This window comes from Aulonocara sp. 'chitande type north' Nkhata Bay, linkage group LG6 (assembly GCF_057382095.1).
Source record: "Aulonocara sp. 'chitande type north' Nkhata Bay isolate Kocher_YH1m ecotype deep benthic linkage group LG6, A_spYH_male_GT1.1, whole genome shotgun sequence".
Classification (NCBI taxonomy): domain Eukaryota; kingdom Metazoa; phylum Chordata; class Actinopteri; order Cichliformes; family Cichlidae; genus Aulonocara; species Aulonocara sp. 'chitande type north' Nkhata Bay.
The window spans coordinates 37,503,151-37,517,241 of NC_141349.1; the positions used below are offsets into that span (position 1 = coordinate 37,503,151).

Consider the following 14,091-nt stretch of genomic DNA (forward strand, 5'->3'; position numbering starts at 1 on the left):
AAGTAGCTGCGTGGCCCACTTCACAAAAAGGGGGGTTGAAAACTACAATAAAAAAAAAACCGTGTCAGAGCGTACCTAGTCTACTGTATATGCTGTAAAATTAAACTGCTTGATTATCCTGGGGAATCCCTGCAGGGCTCCGGACGATTTTCCTCGCAGCAGATGCATGAAGATGAGGGGGAGTCAGAAAAGACTGGGGGTTGTTGGTCTAGGCACAACATCACTTTCCAGCCCCCCCCCCCTTTTTCCCTGCCATTCCTGCGCTGTTATTGGTCACTGCTAAACGTTTCTTTGGGCCAATCAGCAAGGACACAGCGCTCCATCCTGTGTGTGTAGCAGCGACGCGTACAGAGCACAGCCAGCCCAGCAGGCTCTGCTCAGTGACTGCTGCTATGGTGTATCGAGACGAAGTGGTGAGATTAACGTCCCGGTTTAGAGTTAAGGACGAATAGACTCGAGGAAGTAAACAAGAGAGGACTTGGAGCGACTTGGAGAATATGAACAAAGCAGAAGCACCACGTCGCCCGACCGCCTCTCTAAAATTCACTATCGACAACATCCTCAACCTCAAGACAAGCGGCAGTAACTGTGACACTTGTCAATCCGCCGGATCGCAGGATGAACTGGCCACAGCGATGCGTAAAGACAGTTTTCATCACGAAGAGAAAGGAACTCAAGCCAGACAGGACCCGGACAGGCTCAACGACAGTGGTAAGAGCTTTGAACCAATTTCTATCTGTGTTCATATTTACGCACAGCTCGCACTCGTCGATAATTCAGTTTAACGTGACAGCAGAGTTTGAGTAATGACCACAGTGGGTTAATCAAAGTGTCATTTTATTGCAGAGTTAATCACAGACTGTAGCGGATCAACGGAAACGGTCGTCATCAGCCGCGGGAATCAGAGGAAGGTGACGGAGGCGCGCTTCGAGAGCGGGGACAGCAGTTGCGATGACAGCAGCTCTCCCACCGCAGCCACAGACCCCCACAAAGGAGGGAGCCCAGGCAAGAAGAATAAAATGATAACGAAAAAGAAAACACGCACTATTTTTTCAAAGAGACAGATTTTTCAGCTGGAGTCTACTTTTGACATGAAACGTTACCTGAGCAGCGCAGAGCGCGCCTGCCTTGCCAGTTCGTTGCAGCTCACGGAGACCCAGGTAAAAATATGGTTTCAGAACCGTAGGAATAAATTGAAAAGACAAATTTCTAACGAAATCGAGGGACCAGTTAGCGATTTCCCCGAGACTGGAAAGCCTGTGGTGGTGGGGCAACTCCCGGCTTTGTACAAAGAGAGCAACCTGCTGGGGAGATGCCTGCTGCCCGTGCCTCTGCCCGTGGTCTACCCGGGAAGTAGCACGCCTTACCTCTGCTTCTCAAACGCCAGCAAGTACTTCAGCCTGTATGAAGGGGACGTATGATGCTTTTAACAATTCCCTGCAGTGAAAGAGACACTTTTAGTGGTCTGTTGCCAACTTTGAAGCATTTAAGGTGGTTTAGATGGAGGAGACGGCTCTGCGGCCTTAACTGTTGAGTAAGACTGCAACTACAGTGGCAGGGGAGTAGTTACATATCACATACAAATAAGCGGATTCAGTATTATTTATTTTCAGTCATCTGTGGGTTTTGTAGAGGCCTGACACGAAACCTATTGTTACACATTGCCCTGTACAGATCAATCTCAGGCTACGCTAATGATAGCCCGAGGGAGGCCCAAAACAATATAATTTAGATCATTTTATTGTTTACATTATTATTATTATTGTTATTATTATTGACAAAAGCATATCCAGCAGCCTAAGCCACCAAAGAAATTATTATATCCGATTTGCATGCATTTCCTATATCATAAATGAATTTTGAATTTTACTGAAATTATCTTTGTATTTAAATGAATGTAATTAACATTTTATTCTGTTTCACGCATGTGTTTTGTTTTTCTGAATATTTTATCATTCTTACTTTGTTTCACGTTTGCCTGTGGGCCCATTACACCTTTTATTGAAATTGTAATTAAAATATCTTCAAGAAATATTTCACAGAATTGATTCAGTATTTTGCAGTGACCCTTGTGTTTCGGACATAAATTGTATACAGTTTCACAAAACTGTATATAATACGCTATGGATGCAGTTGTTGGTTAATTAATTTTCTCAATATCTTTGCTAAGAGGATTCTGTAGGACCTATTGACTGAAAAGAAATAAAAAACACAGCTGCAAAAAGGTAAATCATGCAAAAGCGTAAACATGTGGCCTCTGTAAAAACCACTCAATGTAAATTTGTTTTAAATTACACCAGGCTGCTGTATCCTAACCTCTATGGGTGAAAGGACAAGGCTTAGGCAAAATAGTGGCACACTAACATAGATAATTTGTTAAATTTGGAGGGCAGTACTTTATACTACATTCATTTTAAATACCTTACAGCCAGCTGAATATTATTATTATACTGAGTCATAAAAGACAAACCATGGAGTAACAACCTCAGTATGTCTGGGGAAAAAAAAGTGTCACTTTTATCTTCAACTGAATTAAAAAAAAACGGCATATTAGAGGCATAACTACAAATGACAGTAAATGAAATTGGCAATACAATGTGAGACTAATTCTGTTTTACCTTAAGAAAAAAACTGTTTACATTGAAGCAAAGTGGTTACACATTCAGACATTCCCTTCTGTTTCTGTAGGTAAATACTTCAGGTTACACTTGGTTACGATGTGCTATATCAGAGGAGAAATAACATGAGACTAATCTTGTAACTTGCTGAGAAACTAAAATATTTTGGAAAACTTTTGACCCAAAGATGTAGAGCTGACAGATGTAGATATGAGGTGAAGCTCCTCCTTCCCCATTTGGTTATGACAGAAAGCCTACCTAAATTCTCCTTCTGTCCAGCGCTCAGTGTGCAAACCAATGTACACATATCTCCATCATGACTTTAAGCATACACAATGGGAAGCTTTTCGCCCACTCCCGTGAAGCCAAGCCAAGGCTCTTTCCTTTTGAGTTAACTTCTTTTGTGTCAGCTGTATTAGCAAGGGGATATTTACACCCAGGACTCCAGAGTGAATTAATGCACTTCCCCCAAAACAGAAACAAGGCTATCTGCTTTCTGGAGTTCTTATTTCTGAGATAAGATGTCTTAGCTGTTTAAATTATATAGCTAACAAGAAGGAAAATAAAAAGAGAAAGTAACTGGTAATGATCCCTAACTACAGCAAATAACATGTTTTTTAAATGGCGATATAATATGCATTTTCAGAATTTAAAGCATGCATTGTGGTATACCTAACAAGGTATAAAACGATAGTCATTGTCTAATACTTGTCTTCTGTTAAAGGAAAAAATTATGCAAAATAATGTAAAAAAAATTAAATCTAGATTTATAGTGTTTTTACTAAAAAACAAGTAACATTTGTCTGCAAAATATCTTAAAACACTGTGATGGTGTTTCACAGGGTAACATTGTGATGTTTCAAATCTTATGATTTTCCCAAGACCAAAGATAATTTGTTATTTCACTGATGCCCGCAGGGAGTCTGAGCGTGTCACAAGCATAATACCCTTGACTTAGACTAAGTGGTCCATCACAGACAACAGAAGAAAACATAATTGAAAACAATAATTTGTCAAAAACAATAATGGCATTTTCTCCACTAACAAAAATTCTCGCTCTGCATTGAATGAGCTGAAAGTGAGCTAACCTTATCAGTACTGCCCTTTGACCCCCACGGGGCACTTTGCCGAAACACTTAACCTGCACATTTATAATAGCATAGGCCTAAATCATACAGAGTAATCTATACTATCTACTACGGAGGTATAATCACATAGTTAAAATGAAGTTACTTAAGAGAAAAACAGGCCACTATGTGTTCATTACCGATCCTCTGTGGCAAATAAAGGAATCTCAGAGGCATTGTGTGTGATTCAGACATCGACTCCATCGAGTGTGTGTGTTCACTGAAGAAAAGAGGCCTGTTATGTCTGGCAGGCTGTCTCGTGTTTCAGAGCTGCTGGAGAGTCACACTGCTCCGTACCCACAATCCCCAGCGGCTACCAGCTCAGACATGACGGCGGACTGTCAAGATACGAGGTGTGGCCAAATGGTATATTATTAACATTCAAGCCATAGTTAATGGAGAAGATTATGCCGTCTTCAAGGCACCAAGGCTTTCAGCTGTTGGACTGTAGAGAATAAAGTAAACACTTTGATAATCAGCTTGATTTGTTATGTGTCACATACATAAACGCACAAATTGAGTTCAGTACTTCTCATAAGAAGTGTTAATTGCTTCCACCACTGTACTCGCTTCATTTTGTCACTCTGTCCTCTTCTCCCATTCTTACTGTGCTTCCCTCTCGCCTCTTGCCCTGTCATAGCTCATCACAGTAATCTGCGCACTGAAGCCCGACTGTGTGCGCCTGTGACTGAATGAGAGGGACTGAGCAGGAGAGTGTGTAACACTGAAAGAGATGGAGGGGGAGAGGGAGAGATCACTCAGAACCAGTTGATGAGTGTGTGTTTGTGTTGGAAAAACTACGATCACATTTGTATTTCTGCATGGGTCTGTGCCTCTCTATAGCCGAGGTCTGTTTGGTCAGGAGCGAGGAAGTGCTGTCTCTGTTGGATGGAGAGCAACTCCAAGTGTGTGTATGTGTGCGCACATTATGCCTGTGTAAAGCTCTGGCAGCTCCTTTCTGCATGACTAGGCGGGGGCCCCTTTCTTAGCTCGCCTATTACTTTAACCTCTGTTGACCTCTCGCTGTCAACTGACAAAGGTCATCGCCCAGGATGATGGGAGAGCCCATCCATTAAAGTACAGAAAAGACTGTCACCAAAAGATTTCACATGGGAGATTTTCTTTAACTGAAATTCTATTTTTGGCTTTATAGGGCAATGGTGTGGGTTTGTCACAAACATTTTCAACACTTTTCCAGGGAAGTAAAACTAAAGGGGAAGAATAATATTCGGTGAAAAAGTATTCATGCCTCTGAGAATTCAACAATTCTGCCAAAACAAAATAAGAAAAGAAAATATTTGCAAAAGAGTATTTTTATTTGTGCTCTCCAGCCTCAGTCAGCACTGCAAAAGTCTGCAAATGGATTCTCTGGGGAGTCCCAATGCCCTGTAGGGCAACCCTACACAAAAACTTCATGACACAGCACATTGTAAAGTAAACAACAAGGCTATTAGTTAGAGGTGGAAATCTGAGACACAAGATCTGTGTATGTGTCACACTTAAGGACTGTTTGATGGCCTATTGATCTGCTTATTTAGACACCCCCCATTCCATAATGCAAATTGCTTGAGGAAATTGAATGATGCCGAAGGGGATGAACTGAGGTAAAAGCAAATGATACAGAGACAGAGATAATAGGCGAGAGAGTGCAGGGATGAGGGAGGACGAGACCACATTGGAAGGTGTCCAATATTTAATTGTAAGCCAAGCTAAGTGAGAGAGTGAAAACGCTCATGAACTAAATGAACTAAGTGACACTACGCTGGAAAATGGGTTTGTTTTAAGTTTACATTAACACTGAAATTTATACCAGTTTTCTCTGCGTCATCCTGGTTAGCTGCAGCTTTTTGAGAGTTCTGTTTTGCATTTCAAAAGCCCGAGTCAAACTAGCTGTGCTATGACTCATTCATTGTGATTAGATGCTTACAATGAATGAGTTGCCCTAACTTAGTCGGCACTTTAAAAGAGAACAATTTTGCGTAATATTTTTAAGTTCTGGGAACTAATTACATTTGCAGTGTTCGCCATACTTGGCTTGACATATTTCTTACAATTTGTTAACTCAGTTTTACCTCCAGGATGGCACGGTGATGCAGTGGTTAGCACTTGGTTCCATCTCCTGGGGTCTGTACATGATTCTTGCTTTGTTTGCATGTTCTGTTCATGCCTGGGTGGGTCACCTCCAAATAGTCTTCCTTCCTCTTACACTCAAAAGACATGCATTTTTTGTAAAATTACAGTGGTTAGGTAACTGTAAGTGTGGGTGTGAGAGTATGTGGTTGTCTGCTTTAGCCCTGGGATAGAACCCAAGTCAGATGAGTAATTAAGAAAATGGATGGACGAATGAATGGATGGAGATTTTAGATAAGGAACTTCCTGGTTCTGCACGAAGTGAAAAGGTACTTGCCAAAATTCATAAAAATTCTTACCTTATCCTGATTAATGTCTCATTTATTTATAAAAATTGTTTTATTTTGATTTTTAAATAAATATTCTAAAATCTCTGCCCATTCATCCATTTTCTAATAAAAATGTGAGTTTTTAATTTCATGTTTCTGTTTCATATAACACACACAAGCGCGCGCGCGCACACACACACACACACACACACACACACACACACACACACACACCAGAGCATATCAATTAAAGAACATCATCTCTAACACTCTCCCTCACGTCCTGTCCCCTCACACACCCTTGTCAGGATAATGTGCCATTAATCTACCACTGAAAACACATTATAGGCCAATCAATAGGTACGATGGAAGGATAAAGGCAGAGGAAAGAGGAGAAGGAAGGAGGAAAAGGACAGAAGACAGGGCAGGGATATTCAGAGTCTGGGGGGACATCTCTGAGTGAGAGTGGGGGCATCAACACTTATCCATAGCCCCAGAGAATGAGCTCCTCTATGTGTGGACATGGAATACTCTGTGTGGTTTCATGCTTGTAGTCAATATAAGTCCATTAACAACAAATACAGTTGTTAGAGTGTCCTAACTTTTTTTTTTTTTTTTAACTCGTTCTTCCTGCTTTCCATCTTTTCACAAATCAGCATTACCAACAGTCTGGCTGGACTTCATTTCAATGCCTTATTCTTAATTTTACTCATGAAATTTTATATTTAAGCCTGTTTAATCCCTGGGTTTTAATTAAAGGTTTATGCGTTACTGTCAGTGTCCTGGTTTTTGGTCCCCAGACAGCTAAAACGAAGCTTATCAACATTACATTGTAAACATGGTAGTTACTGGGTTTTTTTCCCCAAGACAACCGTTTGAATCAGTCAAAATTTTGAAATGTCATTAGATCTACACTTGCGCCACAAATATTTGTCATATATACAACACATATAAGCCCCAGAGCTCCTGTTAATTCATGTTCATGTTTACAGTTTGACAGATTATAGGAATTATACCAATTAATAAAACATCCCATTTGTTTTAGGGGCTTAAATGAAATTGAAAATAATAGAACTGTGGTAACCAGCAAAATAATGAGACCATCTAAAGAGTTTATGAACCTAACTGCAAATGTATTCTTTCAGGTATGATTGCTGCATTAACAATATTTTTTGTTTTGTTTTTTACTTCCCCTTGGTAGAAGATGATGAGACAGGTGAGGATATGTCCTAAATCTTGGCAAAACTTTTATTTTGGAAGAAATATTATCCAAACATGTCAAAGAGCTGTACTTAACTGTTCCAAAGCCTGTTACGTGCGCACACATACATACACATAGATGGTCTATAACACCTTAAACCGAGAGGTTCATTCAGGCTTCCTGCACACACCTTGATGATCATGTACCACAAAATGCGGTCATGCAGATCTAAGCAGAACAGAACATGTAGTGTGCATGAAGCAGAGCTGACCTGCGTGCCTCTATAGTGACATGACACACGAGAAGTCCCAGGAGACCAGAGAGTAACTGGCCTGCTGCCATTTACAGCGTCACTTGATGATGCTGAATAAACAGCTGCAATGAAACCCAGTCCCCAAAGAACAACCGACCACTATGAAGATCTTAAAGAGGCTAGCGAAAAGAACAAAATTTAGGCAATAAAATGGCAATCTAAGAAACCCACATCCAAACATTGGACGGGGAACACCAAGATATACTAATCCATGCTATCTGCGCCATCATTAAATCCAAAGAAAAAAGCAGCAGGCCGCATTTGGCACAGTTGGCACTGAAGAATACCAGATGGTTATATTTTTTTAAAAGTGCTACTCTTTCATTTTAAAGAATTGGTACAATGTAGTCTAGGAGCAAATAACTAAAACTAATTTAACTCCAGGGGAAAAAAAAGGTATAAAAAAAAAATTTACGATCTCACTTTGTTGAGCAGACATTATCGTACATGAGGTGTTGAGTCGATAGCTCTCAATAGTATCTACAAAAATATTGTGAAACTGACACCCTACTTCAGCTCTGATAACTTAACAATGTGCATATAATTTATTATGTGAATTAATTTTAACTGCACAATTAGGAAAATACTTACATTAAATTTCACTGCAAAATTACATTGAAACACTTCATGAAATAAGAACATAAAAACATGATTAAGTAAAAAAATACATAGGCAGAAAAAGTTATGGCATTGTCATTGCCCAAGCTACACTGATTTCTCTGTGATGATGAACAGCTCTCCCAGTTTTATTGTTGTGGCACATTGGGTCTCCAACAACAAAGCCTAGAGGAGCAGTTTCTGGTGTTTTGCCTATGAGTGTTTCTCACCAGTTTACTAGCTGATGTAGAGAGTTCACACAAAAGAAGCGCTTGTTTTATCATAGATAAATTCTTGTTGCAACTAACATTTAAACCAAATTGGTACCTTTAGAGTTTAAACTGAGCCTTCTTGTAGTGAGTGCAATGAAGAAACACTAAGAAAGAAGTTTATTGGCATTACATATGTTTAGCTGTTATTCTGATGAAATTGACAAGACATTTATCAAACAGTAAGAACGCCATCTCAGAGTTAGAGATGTTGTGGAGTTCTACATCGATACAACAGATATCTGCTTGGGTGCAGACTCGGACATAATTATCATTTTCTAGTTTTACATTTAGTCCAGTTTGAGTGAAGTTCACTAAAATAAAGAGCAGCACAAGCATTAGAGCAGTGAAGCTGGCTTAACAGGTGTTAAGGTGGACACAGCCGTGTGTAACGAGTTCCTCGGTAGTAGATGGTTAAGAGTTATAGCAAAACGGTGTAATTCAACATTATTTGTGAATTCAAGATGTGCACAGACATATCGTTATCGGAATATGTGATTATTTGTGTAGTAAACATCACATGCTTAAAGGACTATGAAGTTCTCCTTTCAACAGCTCAAAACAGTATTCAAGGTATGTGAAGAATGTAGAAGCATCTTAAATAATGTATATACAGCCAGTCGTCTTCGTCCCATGTGAAACGTTAAAGTTGCAACATGTGTCCACCCATCTCAGTCTCTTGCCTGCTTTGAGGTGCCTGAGCACTATGTCAGCCGTTGCTTTGGCTCATGACAGCTCTAATCAGACTGGAAAGGTAAAAGGCAAGAAGCCAGACAAAGGTTGAACCCGGTCCTCCAAGCTAGAGGGTTGGGCATGGAGCTAACAACTCATTCCTGTAAAACAACATCATGTAACACAGAAACATCAACGTCCACAGTAACTGGCAGGGAAAACAGGTACATAAGAGGAGCTGAGAGACTATAATATATGTGGAGTGTATATTAAATTTGCATGAAAACTAATCCGTTGAATATGAGAAGAGCTGCTGTGTTATGGGAGCTAAATTATTATCCTGTACGGGACAGCTTGAGCCTTTTTTTAATCCAGTTTGAGTTGTATTTTTCTTCAACATGAGTGTAGTTGTTAGAATTGTTGTGATAACTCACTGTTGCCTCCCAACACACCTCTTAGCTGTGAAATGAGTGGATCTTTTGAGGCTTGTGCTCCCTTCTGGCCAGTTCTCGGGACACTAAGTGCTCTGTAATAGCTGGCAATCAGCACATAAGGACAGAAACCAACGTCTGGCCCTCAGGAAAGAAATATAAATAAATAAGATGAATAACTAAAAGCTCTGTGTCCTCTTGATCACGTATTGCAATGGGCATGTGTTTTATAATGAATATAGATTGAGTGTATGAAAAATTCATGGTCCAGGGATGGTGTGAGACAGGTGGGTTAGTGGTAGTGAGGAGGGGGTATTGGGGGATTGGTGGGCTAATGGTGTGAAATCTCATCCCAAGTGAACGGAAATGAAAAAAGGAAAATTCCTCTTGGTCCGGAAACCTCCAAACATGTTCCATTTGTGATGCCTCAACTGGGATACTGCAGAGATGCTTTCAGCAAATACCTTTAGGATCAGTTTTACTTGATTTTTCTAGTACATCAAAAAGCTTATAGACTTCAACATGATTGCAGAATATATATATATAATGCATACAATGTTGTTTCCAAAAGTTAGGACTTTCATCACAACCAAGATAGGTTTTTACATTTGTTGTGTCTGTAATTTTCAATTAAATGTAAGTTTAAAATGCTTGCGAATCCCTGAAAAGTAAGGGGTTACAAAATGCTTTAACATTTGGCTTCCCTTGAAGTCCCCTATACAGCCCCATTACCTAATTCATTTGCATGAAGCCTACACCTAACAGCCATAAATAGTTAAAGCACTCCATTGGTCAGCGGAGAGGTGTCTGGGGACACAGGCTGACTAAGAACAGCCCAGGGGCCAGATGAAGAATAACTGAGTAGACTGCTGCTGAGGGAGAACATATTGTGCCTGACAAGAACAAACAGACTGATAAACAAGTGGCTTGGGGTGGGGAAGCATTTTAGGCAAGCATGAGACAGAGAGAGCCGCCTGTAAGCGGAGAGTCAGAAGAGATGAGCCGAGATGAGCACAGACTCCAAAAATAGTTACATCGAAATCTCAGGAGAGCTCAGGCATGTATCGTTTATATAGTTACCTGGGATCAGCCTCAACTGTGTTTGTATACATACAGAGGTATGTTTGGGTCACCTGCCTGAAGGAATATTTCATGATATGTACATGCACGGGCATGCTCGTGTGAATTTTCTGTTTTAATTCAGTCTGGAATGAATCGTTAAACACCAGAAAGCACTGATGTAACCCTGGTTAACCCTGGCACACCGAGGCAACTGAAATGCCATGTTCATCACTACATTGCACACCAATTAAGCAGACAGAAAAGGGATGAACAGGAGACTGAAGCTGACATAAACAACTTTTGCCCTGCAGCGCCAAGATTGTCTATCAATAATAATGTTCAAGTCTCACAGAATGATCTCCCAACAACAATAAAGGAAGATGTCATCTATCTTTTGAGAGTCGAACTACTGCCGGCACTTTGCCGCTTGCAGTCAGACAGAAAAAATAACCCTGTCTGGAAGTAAATATTTTGTTCTGTGATTTAGGGGCAGATTATAACTAAAGTGTTTTAAAGTGTCGTTTGGGGTTACAGAACTGAGACAAATTTTTTGAAATAACCAACTTCTAGCAGCAGGCATAATAAAAACTTGATAGTCTTTTGGGAGGGTTTAATAATATAACAAGAACATGTGGACTTGCTAGAGTTAAGTACACTTAGGAGTGCACTCTAAAGTGTTGCAGAGGAGATACCAGATGACAAGTGGGGATGGGGAGGTGCCAGGAAGATGGTTAACAAACTGCAGCTTTGAATTTAGGTCAATTCTCTATCTGTCGAGGAAACAGATTTCCCTCTAAGGTAATTGGAATTAAACAACCATACAAGTCCCCAGATCTGATTAACCGAGTGTGTCATAAAGCACTTAATATTTCTACTACAACATTCTAACCTAGAGGCAGTTAATGGGAATATTTTCCATTCATAAGCAAGTACTGCTGAGTGCTAGTGTCTAGATGTTATGATGCAGAAGACTGAACAGTAAGTTTAAGAGCATTCCACTTGTGTGTGCAAACACGAGCGTGAGTCTGTATAGGTGTGTGTGTGTGTGTGTCTATGTGTGTGTAGCCTGTCTCTGCTATCAGGAGGTTTTAATAGAGTAGTATATTCCTTTGCATTTTACATGACTCTAGGGCACACTGCTCTCACTTGTCTGCTCTGCTCAGATCAGACGCTTAAATTGGAGCATAGAATGGACTACAAGTCTTCAGACTATCTGCCTCTGTAGTCTGTGTGTGACTTTATGTATTTTTGTAGGCATCTGTATGTGTGCCTACTTGCCAGTGTTTGTCTGTCTGTTTGCTAAACAAAACCTGAGTTAATATAACTAATTACTCTAAGGAAAAATGCTACTGGCCTGAATTACAACAAAAGTGGCTGACCTGTGCTCAAGTAATTCTCATAAGTGCAAACACAAATTTTCTACCCTTTCTACCATACCACTTCCTGATGGCTTAACTCCCATTTGGTGCTACTAATGCAACACAACACAAAAACATTACACAGCTCCACCAATGACAATGTCTCCCATCATCTGATACTTGAATTTTATCCATAATAGCAGCAATTTGTTGCTGTTATATAAATGCGAAACCCTATGTGTTTGAGTATAGCCTTTTAATGATCATATTATTTAATACATTATTTAATACCTTCACAAATTGTGAAACTAGTTGTGTATTTAATTTAAGAAGTGCAGTTTTATCAAAAATGAATAACAATTTCAACACATGCCTCTTATGGTGTGTAGGCTAACGTGTGCTTGACAAATAAAACAAACAAACAAACAAACAAAGATCCCTGCTTTGATTCTGTCCGGAGACACAGAAAGGGCATCTGGTGTAAAAACTCTACCAAATCAAACATGTGGAACAGCTGAAAGTAGACTGAACTAAACACTTCAATGTATTTTTACAACTTTAACTGTCTGTATTTGATTACACTAGCAATTCTGCCAGTGCAAGTATTTCCCCCCCCAAAAAATGTAGCACCTACTATTGGCTAAGGTGTTAAAAATGTTTTCTGTTTGTTTGTTTGTGTGTAAATCCTATACCAGTGACATCACTTACCATCTGGTGCATTTGTGTGCAATCATGAAAAAATCTCTGAGGGCCGTTCTCACAATTTCCCAATTCAACTCCTTCTTCCACAAATTTGTTATAGACAATTTAAAGTCTGACCTAATGACAACATTTTCTTTAGCATAGTCAGATTACCCGCTTATCATGCCAATATTGACAGAACAACTCTTTTAAAATCAATACTCATGTGTTCTTGACACCAACAAGCTTAAACTATCAATACAAAATAAGTACTGTGTAGTTGATAATAACTCACCTCACATTTCTTATTCCCATTAACTAAGACCTATTTTCAAAGCTACCTTCACCTTAAAAAAGCCAACACTGAAACTGTCCTTAACTACTGTAGCATGCAGGCTTGCAGAGTACTGAGAGGAAAAGGCAAAAGAGTGACTGACTCTCACATTTCCACATGGGAGAGCAGTGACCTGGACAGTATAACCAGAGAGTGAGAGAGAGCGAGAAGAGGAAAAGTGAGGGGGGTGGACAGCAGATGTAAAAGAGACCAGATGGAGGAAAACTACAAGACAGGAACTGGAGAAATGGATGCAGTCTTATTAATAACAGAAGCAATAAATGCAACAGTCTATAACTTGGAAATACTCTTCACTTTTATTAGGGACTTTATGGTGGTATAAAGGCTTATTCATTTTTATAGAAACAGCAAGAGATATTACAGATGTTGCATAACACAAAAGTGAAATGCAAATACAAGCACGTGACAGATATACTGACTTCTATAAATGTGTGCACGCACTGTTGTGGGTCTTGTGTGGAGGAGCATGTGTGTATTTTTACTTAATGCAAATTTAATGAGACTGGCTCTGTTTGCCTGAAGAAAGTGCTGCCAAATCCTCTCATCCCCACTGACAGAGTGAGGAGAAAGTGAGGAACTATTAAACAGAGTAAGTGCCAACAAGATACAATTGTCAGAGAAGGGTGAGGTAGATTGACAAAGCACACTGATCAGCCAAAACATCATGTCCACCTCTGCTGAATATATTTTATATTTTATATATATTTATGTATTGCCTGAAGAGCTACTGAGGCATGGCTGGGCAATGAGTTTACAAGACCCATAAAGATGTCCTCTAGCATCTGGAAACGATGGTGTAAATTAACATGGTGTATTTACTGCAGTACTTAAGTACAGTTGTAAGGTAGTTGTACACGAGGAGTGTAAATCATAAAATTACTCACAATAAAATTCTATTACATGTCATTGCCTAAGATAACAACTGTATTGTAATAGTAATTCGGCAATATTTTATAAACTGCAAGACAATCAAATAAGTTTGGGAATACATTTGGCTTTCAAGTTCTG

The 14,091-nt window shown here is 39.7% G+C and overlaps 1 protein-coding gene across 1 annotated transcript; it reads left to right on the forward strand.

Annotated features, from left to right (window-relative positions):
• The first annotated feature begins 355 nt into the window (after positions 1-355).
• hmx4 (H6 family homeobox 4) lies at positions 356-2,211 on the forward strand. Its single transcript, XM_086297693.1, has 2 exons — positions 356-711; positions 847-2,211. The coding sequence occupies exons 1-2, from the start codon at positions 498-500 to the stop codon at positions 1,419-1,421; spliced, it is 789 nt and encodes a 262-aa protein (XP_086153819.1). The 5' UTR covers positions 356-497; the 3' UTR covers positions 1,422-2,211.
• Positions 2,212-14,091: the final 11,880 nt, after the last annotated feature.